The 21,195-nt window shown below is 39.3% G+C and overlaps 1 protein-coding gene across 1 annotated transcript in view; it reads left to right on the forward strand.

Moving 5' to 3' along the window:
* The window catches only part of tenm4 (teneurin transmembrane protein 4), a 217,006-nt gene that overhangs the window by 120,792 nt on the left and 75,019 nt on the right, over window positions 1-21,195 (forward strand). Inside the window, exons 5-9 of the mRNA XM_046074291.1 lie at window positions 2,212-2,433; window positions 12,600-12,846; window positions 14,613-14,687; window positions 14,922-15,020; window positions 15,924-16,159. Of these exons, the coding sequence (XP_045930247.1) occupies window positions 2,212-2,433; window positions 12,600-12,846; window positions 14,613-14,687; window positions 14,922-15,020; window positions 15,924-16,159 (879 nt within the window). The remainder of the gene's footprint in view (window positions 1-2,211; window positions 2,434-12,599; window positions 12,847-14,612; window positions 14,688-14,921; window positions 15,021-15,923; window positions 16,160-21,195) is intronic.

Below are 21,195 nucleotides of genomic sequence, written 5' to 3' on the forward strand. Positions count from 1 at the left end.
GTTACACCTTTGGTAAGTTACGTTAGCATTTTCTTTTGGGAGAAAGTATTGCACTAAGCACTACAATATTAATAGGAGTTATCCTTACCTGCAGATCACAGTTACCAATTTGTTTGTGCATTCTTTTAATTGGGTTGCTAATAAGTTGATTGTTACCTTTAACACCGTGGGTGGTGGTCTGTATTTGCAGTCAGGCCAAACCAGGCAGAAAGTGGCATTTCCTGAAGCTGTCAGGAACTAAAGCCCTAGCGTGTTGATCCAGGAGCTCCTAGGTAAAGATCCTCTTTTGCTGCGGTGATACAGTGAGTGAAGGCAAAGGCAATCAACTCTGGCAGCCAGAGAAACTTATCTGGCCATCTCAAGCTGTGGCTTCTTGCCTGCAGAAGCCTTGTCTATATCTTTAGGTGCATGTGACTTGGGCATGAACTGCACAAGGCGGCATTAATTAAACACCATGAGACAGTAAAACCTCTGTACGCAAGACTAATGGCTGCTGAGCATGACTACCTTGAACTCATTTAGGTTATGACTTTGATCATTTTTAGAGGACTTTAATCTTTTCTTGTCTCATTAATTCTCCTTTTTGAGGAAAATGCTGTAATATTCAGTCCAGGACCTGGTGCAGCTAATTTTTGTCTTTCATGTCAAGAATTTCAGTCTTGCCTCTGGTCTTTCATACCAGCAGATACCAGCTCAGTGAGTGGTACTCTGTTTAGCAGAAAAGTGTTGTTGTTTTGACACAAACAACAATGTAGTGTCCTAGATGTATCCGAGGGATTCTGGGAATGACTGTAATGATGCTCTTTTCAACAGCTCTTCCTCTCTCGGTTGTACATTGCTGTATATTCAAGCACAACAGTGTCACGGTCATTAACCCACAGCATGGCCATTGCACCCATTACTTGCACCGGCATTAGAGGATTTAGAGAGAAATGATGTGTGTGGTGTGAGGTATATCTAAAACACAAACTGTGACTCTCTGGGCCAGTGGGCATTTGCTGCTTGTGTAGGGCTGCGGCTGATATGTTAGTATCACTAATTGTTTCCTAATTAGATGCGAGTCAGTGAGTTGTATTTTAATACTCTTCAGGGATCATTACAAAGCAGGAGGAAATGTATCTATCCTGATGGATGATAGTCCAGTCAGCAGGAATTTCAACATCAAGACTGGCGAACTGATGGGAAGATGCGGATAGCACCAAGATGATGGCTTTGTTTGCTGCAGTCATCTTACTTAAACACTCAATTTTCAGTGTGGCACAGAGCGGCATCAAAAGTTAATCACACATTAATAGGAGCTCTGTGGAGATTTAACATTCCATGACAGCATGGGGATTGGAACCAATAAGCCCTGAAAGAAGAAATTGTGTGATATTCGTATGTAAGAATGATCGTTGTATATTGGTATATAACAAGGGGCTGTAAGTAATCACTGTAAATCAACTGTAAATGATTCATATCCTGCTGTTAAGGTTAGTGGCCTGTGGTATTTTATATTAAGTAGGAAAGCTGATATGGACACCGAGTACAGAAGAAGGATGGAAGAGGAAGGATTGGTTCAGGTTGGATTAATTTTTTTGCTGGCAGGGGTTATATGTGTTTCCATAGGATGGGGTTTTGACAACCCCACCATATCTGGGAACATATTATTCATGTGCCTACTGCACAACACACACCAATTTGAATCTACTAGTGTCATATTTGTAGTTTGGAGCACAATATGTTAGATGGTGATTATTTTAAAAGAATAAGTGTCTAGAATTTGAAATATTTTTTGTTGATCTTATTGACCGCTCTTGTACTGTGTATAGGCTATGCTTTCATGTATGCATACGCCCTCACTGATCAGCTCTGTTTTCTTTCTTTTCTTTTTTTTTTTTGATTTGAGCATTGTAACCTGGAATTGTTCTCTTTTTTGCATTTAACATCCCAAAAGGGTGTTTTGTTGTTTTTACTTCTCTAAACCAGTGCCAAGCATTTGGCTGTCCTATTCTATCTCAAAGTCACTTCAGTTGTTGTTGTCAATTGTTCTTCCCAGCTGGGGTGAGGTGGCAGAGACAAAGGCAGATGTGTCCCTGTTTGTTTTTGAAGTGTCAGAGTTAAGTCTTGCCTGTGTGTGTGTGTGTGTGTGTTCTGCTCCAATGTGATGTTGCCTGTGTTTGGGTGTGTTTCATTTCCCCCCCATGTGTTGTCTCTGTTTGTGGTCCACAGGTCCTCCACTGCATTGTTCATCTGCCTCCTCCTCCCCTGTTGAGCAGCTCCCATACCCTCCCCCTTCCATTGCAGCCAATGAGAGCCAGGGAGGGTTGCTAGGTAACTGTGCGGTTCAGCCAACCCAGGACTCTGACTCTGAGGATGAGTTTGGCCCCAATTCATTCTTAGTTAAAACTGGCTCAGGGAACCTGTATGCTCCTGCCACTGCAACTGCTGATGGTGAGTTTGTTTTCAAACTACTGTTGCTTTCTGGAGGTTAGCCTTCCCGTGCTCTTGGACATGTTGTGTTATAGGTCATGCAGATGGCTATGGGCAAGAATATGTCCCTTTTTTTCCTGTGCACCATGAGAGAGAGAGTTGAAACTTTGAGTCGATATGTAGCCTCAGGAAATGCACAGAACTCTCTGAAGCAAGGTTTGCAAAGTTCAGCGCTTCACTCGAAGAGATGGACAATTTTGGTTCAGTAAGAGATATTTGTCAAAGATATTTCTCTTCAGTTTTAATGCTTGCTGGTGGGAGTAACCATCTGCAATCCCCCTACAGAATTTTCAGAAACAACAGCCTGCATGCATCTACCTCACCTCAGATAGAAAATAAAGACAGTTACTTTAAACCTGGTGCGATGTAATCCATGCTGTATCATCACATGACTGCAAGGACTGACTCCTTTGAAGTTATATTAAAACAGAGTTAGCCCCAAGAAAGACATACTGTAGTTTTGATTTCGGTAACAACTACATCTCAAACAGTGCTTCTTGAGTTGGATGAGGTTTGAAAATTATTATGTGATTTCTCATTAATAAATGTCAGCTACTTTTTCCTCTTGAAACTCTGTGTCTCCTGCTGTTGACTTAACACTTATTCAGACTGACAGAATGGCATTTGCTCTCAAACTGCAAACATGGTGTTGACAGTTGCTAAAAATTCAGTTACCATAAAACATATACAGTAGATATAGTAGCAGTCAGAGTGTGTTACATATTATACCAGCAGTTTACTTACTCATTTAATCATCGTGAAGATTTAATTACTCACTATATGCACTAATGAAGTATGTGTGGAAGACAATGTAAGTTCACTGGTCTATGGAGTGAAATTGTTTTGTTGAGTTGATATAATATTATTTGTGGGTTGCTGTATAACCGATTGAAGTGTTATACTTGTTTATGATCCATATAGGTATAACTATAAAACGTTGTCATTCAAACTCAACAATTTATGCCACATAACTCCTATAAGTCATCAATTTGCATGCTGAATAGGGTATATTTTTATATTTGAATGTTGATGCTTTTCAACTACAGCAGCTACTTGCTTATCCCACTGGCAAGGCAAACCTAAAACAAAATAAAATGGTTTAAATAATTGATCAAGCTTACAAGTTAACTACCCAAAGGGCTGAATTACATCAAACTCCGAAGTTCCCCAGCTGCCTGCTCAGAAAGCCTGGAGAATGGGTTATTTATCCCATCGCAAATCTGCCCCCAATTCCACAGCAGCAACATGCTGGTCATCCAGCAGTGACATGACTGTGCTTAAGGGGACATGGGTGGGGAGAATGGCCTTTACCGCGGCAGATTTGTCTCATAACAATGACAGTAATTTGCATAGGTACAGCATTAAAGTTGGCCTCAGGCTGCCAGTAAGGGGTAAGAGAAGACTGAGGAGGAATAACCCCAGCTCTCCGTGCTGCCTTAGTCATCCACAGGCTTTGTAAGATTAATTTTAAGTTGGACTCTTGTCCATTCTGAGGACCTTCACCTTCCTTTAGTTACATATGAATAAGTAGTAAATTATGTAAAAAAAAAAAACTTGTCTTTGTAAGTCTTATTTGACATTATTCATTGTTTAACTACAGAAAATCTTTGACAGTAAGGAGCCTCCACTGTTTCTTCACTTAAACTACCTAATGAGCCATGTAAGCTTGCTCCATGCATCTTCCACATCACATCCAAATACTTATAAACTTGCAGATTTTGTTTATTTAAATTTCAATATAATTTTTGGTGAAAATGTATTTTCCTCTTTCACTCCAATGAGCAACAAAATGTACTCCCACTGGCTGTTTTTTGTCTCTTGAATTTAATGAAAAAGTGATTTCTAATACAGTTGATTCAGTAAAAAAATATCATTTGCATGGCTGATCCTGATTTAAGTTAGATATTGTCTTTTTGAGTTGCTCAGAGTAATATCTGTGGCTCTCTATGTAAAATATTTTCAGCCCCCAAAGCTAAAACCTGTTTAGTGTTCCCTTCAGCTACATAAACCTCATCTTCTCCAGCTGACAAAACAAGAGTCGGCATACAGAACAGGGTTATGGACATGCAACTGTGTAGCCAATATGATTAAACCAAAGATCACAAATTCCATGAATTGTCTAATTAAATTTATGGAAAAGACATTCTAATGTTTTCTGCAGAGGTTGGAAATGGTTGGGACAAAACACTTTATGCTGCCAAATGTAATGTAATCTGGAATTAAGTATGTATCTCAGGTGATCAGTGCGAGTCACATGAGCAACAAATCTTGGTTGAAACCTAGTATATGTCTTGACTGTGTAGGTCAGTGAGCTAAATTGTGGCTAAATTATTATATGGAATTCAGGACTGTCTGCACTTCACTGTAAAAGCATCGTGAGGACGTATTTGACTGTTCACACCTTATTATTTTGAGAAACCGCAACAGCCAATAGGGAAACTCCAACACTCGACCGACCAATGGTGGAACTTCATCACGCACTCACTAAATCAGGGACAGAGTTTCACGTTGATAGGTCTGGCTCTGCTTCGCTGCAGTCCAGCCTAAAAAGGTAATTTAAAAGCCACCATGGTAAAAATGACTGGAATATCAAATCATATCTCTTTGACATACAGGTCAGTTATTGAAGAAATATTCAAATTCAGAGCTGCCACGGTGCAGGAAATATTTACTTTTTTCACTGTCAGTAAACAACCACAGAAAACTATGTATGCCTAAAATAATTGGCTGTGGAAAACAGGTGGCTTTTTATCACTTCAGATTACATTTGCTCAAGGTCATCTTTGAGCCCACATACAGGACTTAAAATGTTCTGCTGGATTTTGAACAAGTAAACGCTCTCAGCAGCATATCGTTATTCACATTAGTAGCCTCCAAGGCTGCAGTGGTTTATTTCTTTTTTTTTTTCAGGATCCTGTTTTCATTTGGAAGAACACTGAGCCAGGGTTTCTGTAAGGCTGACGAGGCTGCTCGCTGAAGCCTGCAGTCCTTTTGTGAAGCATGTGTTTCACTGTGGCCCTCGGCTTTCTCTGAGGGGCTTCTTCCTGGGGAGGCTGCCAGTGGGAGCCCGCTGCTACGCTGAGCTGCAAGCTCTAAAAGACGATGCAACCTCCCAGTATTAGCATCTCTTAATGCAAAACAGCATGGGGTCGGCCAGTGTTGGCTTTCAGTGCAGCCGTGCTCCCTGGTGAAAGGGCCAGCACACCACCACCTCACAGCTGACCAAGCAGGAATGCTGAGCCGGGTAGAAGGCTTGGGGACGTGGTGGTGTTTGAATTCAAATAAGTCTTCATTTGAACTGCTTAATCATCCCTCTGTGTCTGCAAGGGCGGGGGAAATGTGGTTAAAAGAGGTCACCCCAGAAAGCAATTCATCCACAGACATAATGAGGAATGAAACTATTTGAGGCTAAATAATAATTTAATGAGTAGCACATGGCACTCACATGCCATGCCCCTGTTTTTTGGAATATGCGAGAATCCAGTTTTGAGTTGACATATAAAAAGGAATCGGTTTCTCTTTATGTTGATGTTGAGTTACCAATGAACTGGAGCCAACAGACAATTTGTCCAGTTCCATTCAACTTGCTGTTCGTCAGTGCACAGAGACCATGGATAATGCATTTTGCATACCTACATATCTTCTTTTCATTGACATAAATTGAGATGCATTACTTTCATTCCACAATAATTGCAGACCATCTGTGCCTCTAACACAATCTTGATGGATATGCAGCAGAGTGACATACAGAACAGAGAATACATAACCACTTGTCTTGTCAGCTCAAAGAATGATAGAAAATCCATTTAATCTTAGAAAGGGAGAGAGAAGCATGTCCAAGGACTAGTTGTAAAGGTTTGGGTTGCAAAGTGTGGTAAACCTCAGTTTGAAAAGAAATTAATATGGTATTAATTTCTTTTAAATAAATAGATTATTTACTGTAATTTTATGTTTGTATTTTGGAGTTTATTTTTGCATTCAATTTTGATCCATGTTGAATATGTGTGCATATTCTAAACGAGTACATCGTGTGAAACCTGTTTTTCCAGTTTCGTACCTCATTTGCTGTCCTCAGACAAAGCTGGTGGCGGGATGTTATATACTTACAATAGCAGGTTTTCTTTCCTCCAGTTAGTAATGAAAGTGAGCTTATGTTTGGATTACAGAAGGTCTTTTTCCCCTTATTCCCATAGTGAGTGCCAGTGGAGAGCTGAGCATTATACCCACCATGTGTTGTTTGTGTTACCTGTTACCTCTAAAATGAGTCCAGGAAAGACAGCTAGTATTCCCACATGGCTATCCCCTTCAGACTTTTCTAATGGTGCAGGAAACAGCAGGGCCAGCAGAGAGAACCAGCTTCAGGGAGCCAGGAGAGAGTGCAGCTTCACTGCCTTCATGACAAATTCTATTTGTATTTTTATAGACAAACACTACTCAACTGGAAATTTTGCCTCTATGATTAGCCATAGGGGCTGTAGCAGTAAGCAAGATTTAATGATTTATCTGGGTGCTGGATAGCTTTTGATTAATTCTGTATCGAATGGCTCACACCTCAGTGCGTTGATCGGGTGTTCGGGGCATGTCATATCACTTTATTTCATCAGGTGTGACCATTAGTGCTGTGGAATTTATCCACTGTCCTTGTTTAGAAGTAGGTCTTCTCCCTGAACACTGCACAGAGTGGCAAATTAAGGCGGAACCAAGTGTTCCTTTATATGTAACCAAATGGGGCAAAAATGATGCCACTGAAGAATTTTTCATGTGTAGATATCAACCAATGTAGGCAGTTTGAAGGTTTATATCACTACATATCAAACTGTATACGTTTTTATGAATTTTTTAAGTTTTAATTTGACATTGACTGGGGGAGAAGCATTCCAAAGGTCCAAGTTTACAGTTACTGTGGTTTATAAATAGGTATCAAATAATTAAGTATACCATTTGAACAGCCTAAAGCACTGCAGCCAATGAAATATGTGAGATAAAGGCTGGTCTTTTACATATATATTTACTGATATAATGTAGTGTATTAAATTTTTCCCATGTCTAGTGCTGCTAATTTTAGTCACTCTTTTAGTCAATGTTAGATTTTTCTTTTCACTGTGCAGTGTTCTTTACATTCTCTTGTGTTTTTTTGTTGTGTAACAGTGTAGTTCACTAAATTAACTGACACAAGAAAAGTTACTGTCATATAAAAGCTTTAACATACTTTTATGGCTATACATTCTACATTTTGATTGAAATGGCTTTATTAAAGTTAAAACAACAGGGCTATTGGTCAAGTAGAGTGCTATACCTATAACAATAAGGCAAGTATGGCAGTCCCTCAGATGAATCAGATTACTTTTCATATATATGGCATTTTGAATTATTTATTCCATGACATTTGTTAATTTGTATCACCTTTGGATATAACTCCATGCATGCACTGCTGTCTGCATATAATACATGCATTTAATTAATTCATCATCAGCCTTTAGAAATAGAACTCAGAGAGCCCATACAGTGTGTCTACCAAGGCTGTAAAAAATTTTTTTAATAATATCAAAATACACACTGTGATTCACAATCATGAGATGTAGTACATGTGCCAGATATTTGTAATACAAGTAAGTTCAGTAGTTCATGAGCAAATAGTGAACATGCAACACTGTTAACAAATACTGGATTTATATATATATATTCGGAATACTTAAATACAAATATATTTACTTGTTCCATAATCCATTACCTTTTGCATCAGTTTAATATTTTAAGGTGTTTAAAATATCCTTTATTTTTCATTAGTTACCATTAGTTTTAATTTTATTTGAAACCTCACAAGTTGGACAGTTGGCTTCCAGCAATTATAACATCTTACCATTAGACAGACATTCCTGCTATCTCTCAGGGTGGGGGATGAGGTCCTGAAGTGATTTTGCCTTAATCACTTGTCTAGAATAGTGTCAGGAGACCTTTACCAGTGCATACATCTGTTAGAAAGAAAACCCACATTCCCAGACTGAATGGATAACTTTAGGCTTCTATTTTGAATGCTATGTGAACCTTTGGCTATTGTAGCAAAGTCCCTCTTCTCTGTCTCTCTTATAACAAATGATTCCCCTTTTCTTGCCAGTTTCGTTGTGCAAAGCAGGTCAATAGAAAACCATTAATTTTTTTCTGTCCTTTGGATAGTGGTGAATAATTGTTGCTGAATCACCACATCTGTGGGGGTCAGCTTGTCCTGTGCTTTGTTGCATTAACTGTCTCTCATCTTTCTATTTATTTCCACAAAACAGTGACTATTTACCTGGCCGTTCAAGGGTTTTTGGTTGGACAGGGGCAAATATGCATAAGTCAGGTAGTGAATTTAAATCATGGTGCAGTTCTAATCTAGTTTTTCTTCTGTAGAGCATGTTCTACAATGCATTACAATAATGATGGCTTGTATGCAATTGAAGTAGGCAAGGAAGGGCACTATATGTACAAAATTCTTTTATACTTCAAAATACTTCATAATACTGCATGGCAACAGACAAATAACTAAACATAGAAATTAACATTTGAATTTCCATCAGATCGCTAAATAAAGTATTAAAACTGGACTTAATCCAGAAACATTGGATAACTTGTTTTAAGTGTGGCTTGGACTTGGTCTAATATTTATGACCATTATGTTACAATTGAGTAAACCTGCATAGCACTTTACTAATATTTTAAGATAATCACAGAGAGTCCCCCACCATACTTTTTCAAAGTGAGACAACTTTATCATGGTACTTTGCCATGCAGGGATAAGACATAATAACAGTAATACCTAACAGTATTTCGCGAGCCCGGGCAGTCGACTTGCAGTTACAAAAAAAAAGAATAATAATGTCGTAAAACTTCAGGTATATAGTTATATTTATTGATTCATTTCTGTTGTAATTTTTGAGGTTGTAGCATGACTTAAAATATATTGCAAATATGGTCCTCAGAAAAAAACAATGTTACCAAGTGTTAGAAAAATAATTGTTGTCCCACATTTTGCTTAAATGTCATAGGAAGTAAAGTATTTGTTTACTGAGAAGTAAATGCATTCCAGAGCAGTGATGCATTTGTCCTTGTGATATATTTCTCTGCATATGTCTGTGCTGTCCTTGTATTGAATTAGCATTGCCTTATTAATGGCTTTAGGGATCAGGTACATTACTGAGCAGGAGGGAGGTCATCAACAACTGTGGGGTTTTACCTCACACCAGTCTATTGTTCATCAGTGCTGTGGTGTGCCTCTCTCTCAGTGGTTCAACTAATTACAAGGGCAACATTGTGCAAAACTGTTTTCAGTATGGAACCATCTGTCAGTGTGACGACATGTGCATGATATAGCACTCTCTCCAACATTAAAAAGAAAAATAAACATTTTTGTCAGTGGTTCATCCTATAAAATATGTGGACTTATGTTGCAGAGAGCCAGATTTAAAATCGAGTGAAGGCGAAAATTAGTGTTCTCCTTTTTTTTTTGTCGATTAAATGTACAGAATATGGAGAGAAATTAGTTGAAACACTGTAAATGTGAGTATATGTGGAATTGCCAAGCTTCTTGTAAATCATATTCATAATGAAAGCCTTGCAGGAGGAGACTTTAGCAGGTGCCTGGGGATTAAATGCACCACACTATATTTTTGTCTCGATTTTCTTTGCTGAGCGGTTTTTTAGCACATTACCTGTGGATACAATGGGTCTTTCCCATTTTCCTAAAATGTCTCAAGTACTGAAGCGTAATCCGGCTTTGTTCTTGGCACAGCCAGTTTTACACCTTGATTGACACATGTTGATATGGCAGCTTCATGTTCCTGACCCATAAAAAAATCTGAAATGACTCTATGCTTCTTGACTGGCCCGAGAAGGTATCGCTTTAATGAAGGAGCTGATTATACAAAATAAGCCTTTTGTGTGTCTATATTCCATTCTCTCTGCTGTAAATTGGCAATTTAGTGTTGTGGATATCTGTGAAATAAAGGAGGCTTGCTGCTATAAAGAAAGACCACTCTTTCACTCTGTGTAAAGCCAGGAGTTCATTGATTGATGAATGGCTTAGCAGATGTGGAAATAAATGGGTACAGAGTGCACAAGGACACTAGTCTTCTATCTTGTGAAGTGCAGAGAGTATCACTGGATAAAATATGTTCTTCTAGACTTTATATCTAATCGTTTCAAATCCTCTGATATAAATTGACAAAACAGGTGGTAAAATACCTAAAAAAGAAGAAACAAAGAGCAGCTAAAGGCTCTGGAACAGCACGTGACCGCTGAAATCACTTCTCAAAAGGTTGACCACTGCAAATCTGATAATGACATGCTTCTGTTAACAGCAGATTATTAGCAAAGCATTGGTTTCTGTAGGGCTGGGCGATATGGACCAAAACGTCATCCCGGTACTGCTGAATACCGGTACTATTTAGCGGTAATATCAGACTATTTGTAGTAGCCATCCATATATCTTCAACCGGTCGCAGGGGGCTGGAGCCAATCCCAGCTGCGATCGGGCGAAAGGCGGGGCACACCCTGGACAGGTCTATTTGTAGTAGCTTGTTTGTTATTTCACCGTTTTAATTATACTTCATTCTCTACCTTAATTAAGTATATCCGCCTCATTCAGTTCTCTTCACACTCACAGACATAACTCTGTGTTTCTCTGAAAAATGCAACAAGGTGTCGCCAAATATAACTGAACGGCCCGCCGAAGTAAAGTGTCAGCACTGTCTCTACCTCCATGTTATTAGAGACTGTAGACGGCTCCGTGCAGACGGACACGGAGGGGTGGGGCTGCGCGGTGAGGAGCAAACGCTGGCAGGACTTTACAAAAACACATTAACACATTAACTCAACATCAAATTATATCAGAATAAACAGTATTGTCTAATTTTATATCTCTTTTTAAACAGAAAGCTAGGGCTTCTAGGATTTCTGTTTGATCAGAATCAGAATAAGAATTAGCTTTATTGCCAAGAATGTGTACACATACAAGGAACTTGACTCTGGATTGTACAATGTTCACGATGTGCATACTTATACAACAACATTACGTTTATTGATTTAGCTGTAACTTTTATCCAAAGCGACTTACAATTGCTAAGTATGTCAGAGGTCATACGCCTCCGGACGAACTAGGGGTTAAGTGTCTCGCTCAGGGACACATTGGTGGATGTGTCACATTGGGGATTTGAACCCGGGTCTCTCACACCAAAGGCATACGTCTTCTCCACTGCCACATCACCACCCCCAATAACGCAATAATACAGTAATAACATCAAACACAGGCCACAGTATAGAGAACACATATATACACATTATAAACAAAACAAAATAGGCAGATTGAGACAATAGTGCAATAGTGGAATGAGCAGAGTGAAAAGGATGCAGGAGTAAATTATTATTACCATTATTGTTATTATTATGTACAGGTCGGAGGTGGATGTGATATACAGGTGCACATACACATACAAGCATACATGCATAGAATGCTATTCCAGCAAAGAATGCTGGAATAAATAAGTATTATGTGCAGGTGTTATGTACATGCAGTAGGTGGTTGATGTATCTTCCATTGAGCTATGTTTTGCACAAGACAGAGTAAAACACGCTGTTGTTTATAAAAACACTACACATGCCCAAACATTCTCCCCTGGCTACATAAATGTCCAAAAAAGCCTTAAGACAGAGAGCACACTGATAGACAATGATAGAGAAATAATGAGCAGAAGAGGAACTTTTTCAAGAATGGTTCTTGTAAGGGTTTTGCAGCTCTTCAGTGAAATGAGTCTTTAGGTGTTAATTTATGGGCTGCTGGCGAAACTATGACTAATCATTCATCAACCAGAATGTTGAGGCTCAGTGAGTTAAAATAACTTACTGACACCATAAGGCTCTTCTCAATCTGCTAGCACACACACGCATAAACACACACACGCACACTTTCACGCAAGATTTTGGAATGTGCGTCCTGCAGTATTTTTGAAACTGTGTTGGCAAACAAACTGTGAATGTAGGTGACGTTGATGGTGATTCCATCAAAAGTGCCTCATAACAAACAATACATTAGTAGAATTGTCTTTCTTTTAAAATTTCTGTAACATGTTTTATTTCTTTCCTCTTTTCTACAGACGGAGCCTTTCAAAACCACTCTCGGCTGCGGACGCCTCCTCTACCGCTTTCCCACTCCCACTCACCCAATCAGCACCATGCAGCCTCCATTAACTCCTTGAACAGGGGCAACTACACACCGCGGAGCAACCCAAGTCCCGCGCCCACAGACAGCTCTGTTCCCCCTGAGGGTCCAGCCAGTGGTCAAGACTCCGGCAGCGCACAGGACAACTGGCTACTCAACAGCAACATCCCCCTGGAAACAAGGTACTGAGTAACTTGTCTCTCTGACATTATATAGAAATGTTGGCATCTGTGAGACTGAGCTTGAGCTGGTGCTATTGAACACAGGTTTTCATGCTGTCTGCTGCCACATTAAATTACCACAGTGCTAACAAGGAGCAAAGCAATAAAATGGAAACAATCCTGCTAGGGGCAGAGGCCTACATTTGTGATGAACATGATTTTGTTGCAAACAAGAGAAAAGTCCTGCTTTTGGGTCTAATGTTAGCAATCCTAACAGTGGAAGTTATTGAGTTTAAACAGCAGAGTAATTATAATCACGTCGGATATGAAATAGTTCTTCTAAAATTACATTCAGGCTCCCGTGAGCAGGCTTCATAGCTCCTCCACTTCAGCCGGGAGTTTTATTTATTTCATATTAATCAGTATTCAGTTCTCTAGCACATTTCTCAATAGGAGGTCCTTGTGTGAAGTAGATCTGTCAAGTGTTATTGTAACAAAGGGAATATCTGTTGGTATGTCTTTGGCTTGTCTTATTGCAAGGCGGCATGAAATGAAGAATAGCATGGCAAATTATCTCAACCCTCGTAATGATCACATTACTCTGCTAACAGTGGAAAAACTCCAAAAGCAAAACCTAACTTCTCAGTGTGACCAAGTCATCTGCTGAGCAAATGTAAATAAAAAGCCATTGTGGTTCTAAGTTATTACAAAAAAAACAATTATTAGGATATATTCAAAGCAACACTGTTGTCTATAGTGTACACAGTATATAGAAAACATGTTGCTATAAATTAAACTGTTGTAGACAGGAGAATAGCTAATAGCTAATTTGACATAGCTAAACAACCAGCCATGAACAGAATAACTGTCTCCTCCTCCAGTTCTTTGAGACGGTTCAGTCAACAGGAAAATGAGCATCAATTTCAGCTGGTAGAAGGACAGTTAGTGGTATAATGAATGATTACATGTCATCCAGCTCCAAAGTTAATCCTGCACAGGTATTCCCTGTGGGGTAGAACACAGATGGTGAGGAGAGTGGATCTGCAACAGGCAAGAGTGCTGCTCAAACCACATATGTAGTCTTTATGATCTATTTCCTTGAAAAAAAAAAAGATCAACTACAGAGGTTCCAATTATGCCATTTTAACCATTTGTTATATCCACATTAAATTAAATGTCACCTTTACCCACTCTCGTCACTTTTGTGAAATTTAATGATAAATTCTGCACTGGTAGATTTCATCCAGCTCTGCCACTGGAGAAATGCCATGAGTTGGTTAGCCCTATCAGCCTCACCATTTTCTTTAGCGTTTCTGCCAAGCAGCTTTCTCCCTCTTCATTAAAAGTTGCATCCTTCCCAAAACATGGGCTTGAGAGACCATGAACAGACTCCACTACTGGCCTCAAAGGGGCAGGGATCAAAAACAAAGCTTTTCTCTTGTACCACCGAACGTGTTCAGCCTGCCCATTGCATGTGGACAGTTCATTTCTCCATTGCATTGCTGCAGTATTTTCTTATGGAACAGAGCTAATGGGGGGTGGGGGTGGGGTTGAGGGGATGGGAGCTGCATTGTGGTAGAAATAAGACATGGCATGCACCTCAAGAGACATAAGAAATAACTGAAAATGTGTTTTTCGGCCAAAAAAAGGAAAAACAGCTACACTTAAGGATACTGTCCTACGTGAAAACTATGAAACTTTAGTGACAAGTTAATTTGTAATTAAAAGTGTGTTAAGGAACTTATTTGTAAGTGATGCATTGTTTTCTTCCAATCACAACCTTAAAGGAGCCAGAATACTCTAATGTTTATCAGAGAAGAGCAAGACGCTTGCAGAGAAGGGCAGGGCTCGTACAAAACAAGGTATGGCAGTGCCCAAATGAGGGGAACAAGAGAGTTAGATGTTATTTGTCTCATAACTTTGTAGAAGTAGTTCCATAAGGGCCTTGGTTTCTTTGTCCCATCTTGTGTGTCTTGATCTCCATTTGTCAGTTGTTGTTGATGTTGCTTGGTGATCACATACTGTTTTGGCATTTCTGTGTTTCTTGCACGCACATCTCACACTAGCTTCATATCCATCTTTCCACCTGTGTGTAGAAACATAGCAAAGCAGACATTCCTAGAGACTTTACAGGACAACCTCATTGAGATGGACATTCTGGCATCAGCACGCCATGATGCCTCATACAGCGACGGGTATGTTGCATGTTTGCTATCTGGCTCACACAACTGTCAGAATCTGCTTTGCCATGAAAACAAAAGTGATGCCTGCGCTATTTTTCCATCAAACATCCTCTGTTTTGAGATGCCATCAATAATCAGTCTCCTGTAGTTCTAGTCTTTGCTGTATTTCTCCCTTCCCTGTATGATACAACTATCAATGTGCTTTAAGACACATTGTTGGGTTGTATTGCTTTTGATTAATGTTAAGCATGACCGCTTTATGAACAGTTGCCCATGTTATGTCAGAGATTTGTCCTGATATTTATAAATAAAATATGGTCTCAGTGACTTTTCACATCATACATTGTAATGTGACATTCAATCACGTTCATGTCACTGTCGCTCGGGAGCTTCTTGTAAACTTGTCAGTATAACGGCCTTGACAACAGTGCCACTGCCAGTGACTCTCTGATGGGCTGCTCATACGGCTCTTGGACATGCAGCTCTACACATGTTTTCTGAGATAGCCAGCCATGTTCTTCAAGGGCGAATAAATCTGCCCAACTGCATGCTGCAACCGTATATGCTGTATCTCTTCTCTGGACAGCCTTGACAAATAGTTACTGGGAAATACTCTTCACCCGTGCTGGCATGAATACATAAACAAGAGCCAGCTGCGGTCACTAGTCCTATAAATTAGAGTTAATATTGATTCACAGTTTTGACTGAGCAAAACCCAGTATGCTTTAGCATCCTCAGTAATCTAGCAGAACTGTGACTATGTTAACAGTTTTGAATGTGCTTGGAAACAGAATTACTGTTTTACAGTGGAAGGGACAGCACTTGGATAGACAGTAACCTACAGTTTTATCATGATAGACATCCCTGAGAAATTGTTTCTGTTACGACGAACAAGAAAATGTCTTTTTTTTCCAGGCACTTCCTGTTCAAACCTGGTGGAACATCACCAATGTATTGCACAACATCACCAGGATACCCTTTGACCTCCAGCACGGTGTACTCACCGCCCCCACGCCCCCTGCCTCGAAACACCTTCTCTCGACCTGCCTTCAGCCTGAAGAAACCCTATAAGCACTGCAACTGGAAATGTGCTGCTCTCAGTGCCATCCTCATTTCAGTAACACTGCTGTTCCTGTTGGCCTACTTCATTGGTGAGTCACCTCTGATGCTTCTTCGCACCAGGGTGGGCGCCTCTACCTATCCGCCCCCAACCCCACCCCTCACTTAACTGCAGACACAGAATGAGTCCATGCTCTATTGTGTTCCCTCTATCATCCGTTTTAATGATGTTGAATCTGCACTCTCTGCTTATATGAGCATAGTTATATAGGGACTCATAGATTGACTCCGCTCCCACGCACCTCGTCCGAAATAACATTATCATTCATAGATTGGGGTGACTGAATCTGCAGAGATGGGCAATCCAGTTTCTTGCTCTTGTGAATAGGTCAGATAGGGAATGAATTAAAAAGACATCAGCCATCACACAAGAGCGGACTGCACGTTTAGAATATTATTTGATTTAAGATTCCCTGACCATCATACCCAGGTCCCAGCTGGGTAAGGACTATCAGCTGTGATATCTTGAGTTATGCTATTAAATCAGTTCTGCTCTAATTCCCTAAGGGAATGATTTTCATATCTGATAATACAGTCTCTTGTGTGATCTAAGGCTGTTTACGCAACATTTCATTAGTAAACAGTCAGAAGAAGCAGTTCATAGATGATGATGATGAAGATAAAAATGCCAAGTTAGAAAGGGAATTAAAAACATTTAAGTGGAATCTGCAAATTATTTCTGAATTGTTGTTTCTCCATATTTCTCAGGGATCACATTGTTAAACTGTGTTCCCAACGCTGCTGTTTTCTCTTTATTTTCTTTCTGGTCTGTTCAACCATGCTGGCTATCACTGCCCATGCTAGCTACCCCATTCATCTTCTGCTTGTTCAAAGCAATCTGTTGCTCTGCCAGTAATGTGAAACACTGTTTTTATTTCTTCACAAAAATTCTTCACAAAACCTTGTGTTAAAAACAAGTGTTTTGACTGGCTAAAGGTCAGATCAGTATTGTTAAATCAATCAAGTATTTGTTTATACTATAAAAGAATATTGGTTATTATTACTTTAAAAGCAAATGGGATACATGGGAGTTTATAGGTTCACAGCAACCAACAGTTACAACAGTATCCGCAGTATGGTAAAGTAGATAAGGGATGGGAAATAGCAAGGATTGTGGTTAGGTCAAAGGACCAGTGAAAATGTGAAGTTGACAACTTCCAGTGGAAGTGTTTTGGGGCACTTAAGGTCACATAGCAACAGGTTTGGGGGTATGGCCGATGTAAGTAAACCACATGTTGACTGAATTAGTGCTATAAACTTGTCTAAGATTGGGGATGAGGATATGATGAACAAGATCAGAGTAAGGAGGAGGGGTAACACAAATTTTTTTTAAAGGAACAAGTGAGAAGTTTTAATAGGGTTCCTGTGGTGCAGTGAAGGGAGAGACGATGGGTAAAGAATCTCGAAATGTTATGTCAAACAGGTATGTTTGAGGTCTGGATTTAAATACTGTTAAATATCTTTGTTTGTTTGACAGTTACTAGGATGTGGTGTTCTACATGAAAAAGCTAGCAGTGTCTTTTTTATTCAAATAATGAAAGTTCTGCCTGGTCCATTGTTATGAATTCTAATAAGGAGTTGATACACACTTCTATTTAATATATGTTACCATATAATTTACATCTGATTGGCTGGGAATACCTGTTTAACATATAAATGGTTACACTGTTGAATTCAGTCTTGCACAGATAAAGAAAGGATTTTTCAAATAGATGGGTGTTGAGAACATTTTAGTTCTTTTGCATGAAGCCAATGAACAGCCAGATCCTTCTGCATGGCCTTCATCAGTGAGATAAATTAATTCTTCATTGAGGACATTTGTTATAGATATGTATTATGCCGCAACAATCCCAAAAGCTTTCGTTTCTGCTTCTCCTTGAGGCCAAACGAACTAAAATCTGATTATACATTTTTTGTCACCAGAGCCATTTAAATAGTTTCATTTGAAATTCAAATTCAGAACACCACTTTCTTTAAAAAAGAGAATCAGCTGGTTGCTGCTCATGGTGATTATGTATCCAACAATTTTAAATGGATGACAGTGGGTGTAAGCAAGTTCTTGTTTGGCTTGTTTTTGGCATCAGTAGTGTAGTTTGGCTATAGAAGCAAAGATCCAGTATGTGTCTACAGTTTACTGCTTGTGACTTGGCCAAAAGCCAGATAGCCCCATCAGCCTGATAGTGCTTAATCAGACTATGTAATTATACCCTGCAAAGCTCACACCATCTCCCGATGCACCACAAGTAAACATGTTGGAGACCAAACCTCACCTCAAGATCGGAATTTCCAATCAAGAATGAGGGCCATATTTAATTAAAGGCTGATGAGAAAATAAATTTAATTTCAAGTGCAATTAATTATTGATGCCTGTAATTGGGAACTCTGGGTGAGATGTGTAATGAACCCAATTATGTTTCATGACAGATGTTTTGACTTACAGCAGGGTTTTATTTTGTCACAGCTTTGTAAATCGGCACATTTTGAAGTACAAAAAGGTCGGGGGTTTAAGATGCCACCATTTTCTCTGCGGTTGCTTGCTCATTAGCACATTTGTTATATGTTCCTCATTTTAAGGTCATCAGTATCCTCCTGTGTTCACTTCCATTCACACTGGGTATCTAGCCAAGGACAAAGAGGTTGGGCCCCAGAAAATATTTCACTGCATGATCATCCAGAAAACACTTCTCTGCAACACAGATTGTACCTTTTTGTCTGTCTTTCTGTACTTCAGACTATTACTTCTTTTGGCTTTTCATTTTACCAATATGATATTTGCTTTTAGATTTGTCAATAGTGATTACTAAAAATAAAAGTGCTCATCTGGATTTTTTGTAATCTTAAGGAAATGCTCCACTGCTTTTTCTATGAATGTTAAAACTGGAGTGCAGGACTTTCACATATAAATGAACGTCCATTACATTCAAGCTCTTGCCAAACCACATCACACAATGTTGATTAGGCTTATCAGCACCAGGTAAATCTCTCTGTATTTCGCACTATACTGATTTTTTAAGTCTTCTGTCTATGGTGACATTCAAACCGATACTGATGTGTTTTTTGCGAACCAGTAATGATTGGTTTGCCAGAGCTGAATGGGGGGAGCAACTGAGTATGGCAGAACTATACATCATAAGCATGTGTCGAAAGTGTTGTGTAATTTCTCTCAGTGTCAGAAGGGGGATACAAAAGTTCCGCACTACAGGTTCAAATCAATCTTACATATTTTATCTAAAGACACATTCAGTACAAGTACAAACAGTTAATCTATTCATGCAATGAACTACTTTAATGGCCAAGAAGAATCCTTCATTCTGCCTTCAGTAAAACTCCCACTTTTTGAATTTAATAAACAAAAACAAACAAAGAGTAAACATCTGTCAGTTATAAATGTGTTAAAATGTCTCAGAGCTACAAACTACTTTTTTATATGGAAATTGAAATTTATAATTTATATAGTTAAGCTCCAACATGGATATTGCAAACATTAATTTATCCCAGACTTGTAATGGCCTAATTCTGAAGGATGGAAATACATTAGCCCAAACCCAGACATTGCCGATTGCTAAAGATTTGAAAATTAAAAGTCCCATTTGGTATTAATCGATTAATCGACTAATCGTTGCAGATCTAAGGCAGAGTGTCTATGATTGTATTCTGTGCTGGCTTTTGAAATACCTTAAGATAGTTTGCTTCTTTAGATGCTCACAGTACATCTTGATCCTTTCGACCAGTATTATGAGAAAAAGGGGCTCTACATTCCTTTCCTTGAAGTGTGTACTAGTTGGAAAGAGCTCTTCATATCAGAGGATAGAAGCACAGGAATTCTGGCAGATGACCTACACTAATAAGTGCTGTGTTGGTCACATTGGCTGAGAAGTCTTTACCACAGTACAGTACTACAGTACCTCTGTTCTCTAATTGGCACATGGCGTGACAGAACTTCCTGCCAAGAGATAAGCGAAAGGAGGGCACAACATGTGCTCAGGAAAAAATGGGCGATGCTAAGAAGTGCATTACTCTTGACAGGTTAGTGGCATCACTGGATCACAGGTGTAACTTGTCTCTGCCAGTAGCCATCTTATTAGAAGTACCTTCTTATTCCTACAACCTGTCTTCATTTTGCAGCCAATTGCATCAACCTTCTGCATGTCATTGCACAGTGTTTGCAAAGTTTTAAAAGCTAGCACTACAAAATCAGGAGGCTCTTCACTGGCTCAGATCCAGCGCTCTGCTCTGCATATCATAGATATCAAGTTGAAGTAAATCTTTACGAATGGAGGGCCTCTTCAACAGTTTTCCATTAAAGGGCCTCAGGGATGGATGGGATGGAGAAAGGGAATCACAAAGACGTGATTACTAGGACACTTGGAATGACACCCTGCCTGGTGACTTTGCAATGGTCCTGCCTTTTTCAATTTCACCAGTCAATGTAAAGCTACAAATCAGAAAGAATGTCTTTCTGGAGCATACAAAATGACAAACAAAGCCATCTGTCTCTTCACTTGCTGTCCTACACTGACACAGTCACTTCCACAGGCACTGGACAGACACAGAACAGATGCTGGTATTGTAGTTGAACTTTCATCATCTTAGGGAATTTTTGTATTGCTTTTCCCCTGATAACCATACTGTTACTACCGATCTTTTTTTCACAAACCCATCAAAATATTTCAGTAAACATGTGGCATTGTTTACAGTATCTAGTGTGCATCATGAAAAAGGTATTCTCTGAACATGCTGTGCATATCCAGTTTTATGAGAAAAAAAAAGACTTAATCTTGGCCAACTACTTATAGAAATCTAAAATGAAGACCCAGGCAGGGTGGTGTTCTCTAATGCATCTCTGTTTGATGGAGTTTCCTCTGGGAATGACCAAATATACTCCATTCTTTAGACACTATAGCTTGGTTTGTTCTGCCACTTGTCACATTTATATGGTGGTTTTAGTCAATTTGAAGTTAATAGCAGAACCTGGTTAAGTAAACCTCTTATTCATGGGGGATTACCTATGATTTTGAAGCAGAGAGATTTAATATGATAGCCATTGCTTAATTAAGCAACTTAGAGT

Source organism: Micropterus dolomieu, linkage group LG17 (assembly GCF_021292245.1).
Source record: "Micropterus dolomieu isolate WLL.071019.BEF.003 ecotype Adirondacks linkage group LG17, ASM2129224v1, whole genome shotgun sequence".
In the NCBI taxonomy this organism is placed as follows: domain Eukaryota; kingdom Metazoa; phylum Chordata; class Actinopteri; order Centrarchiformes; family Centrarchidae; genus Micropterus; species Micropterus dolomieu.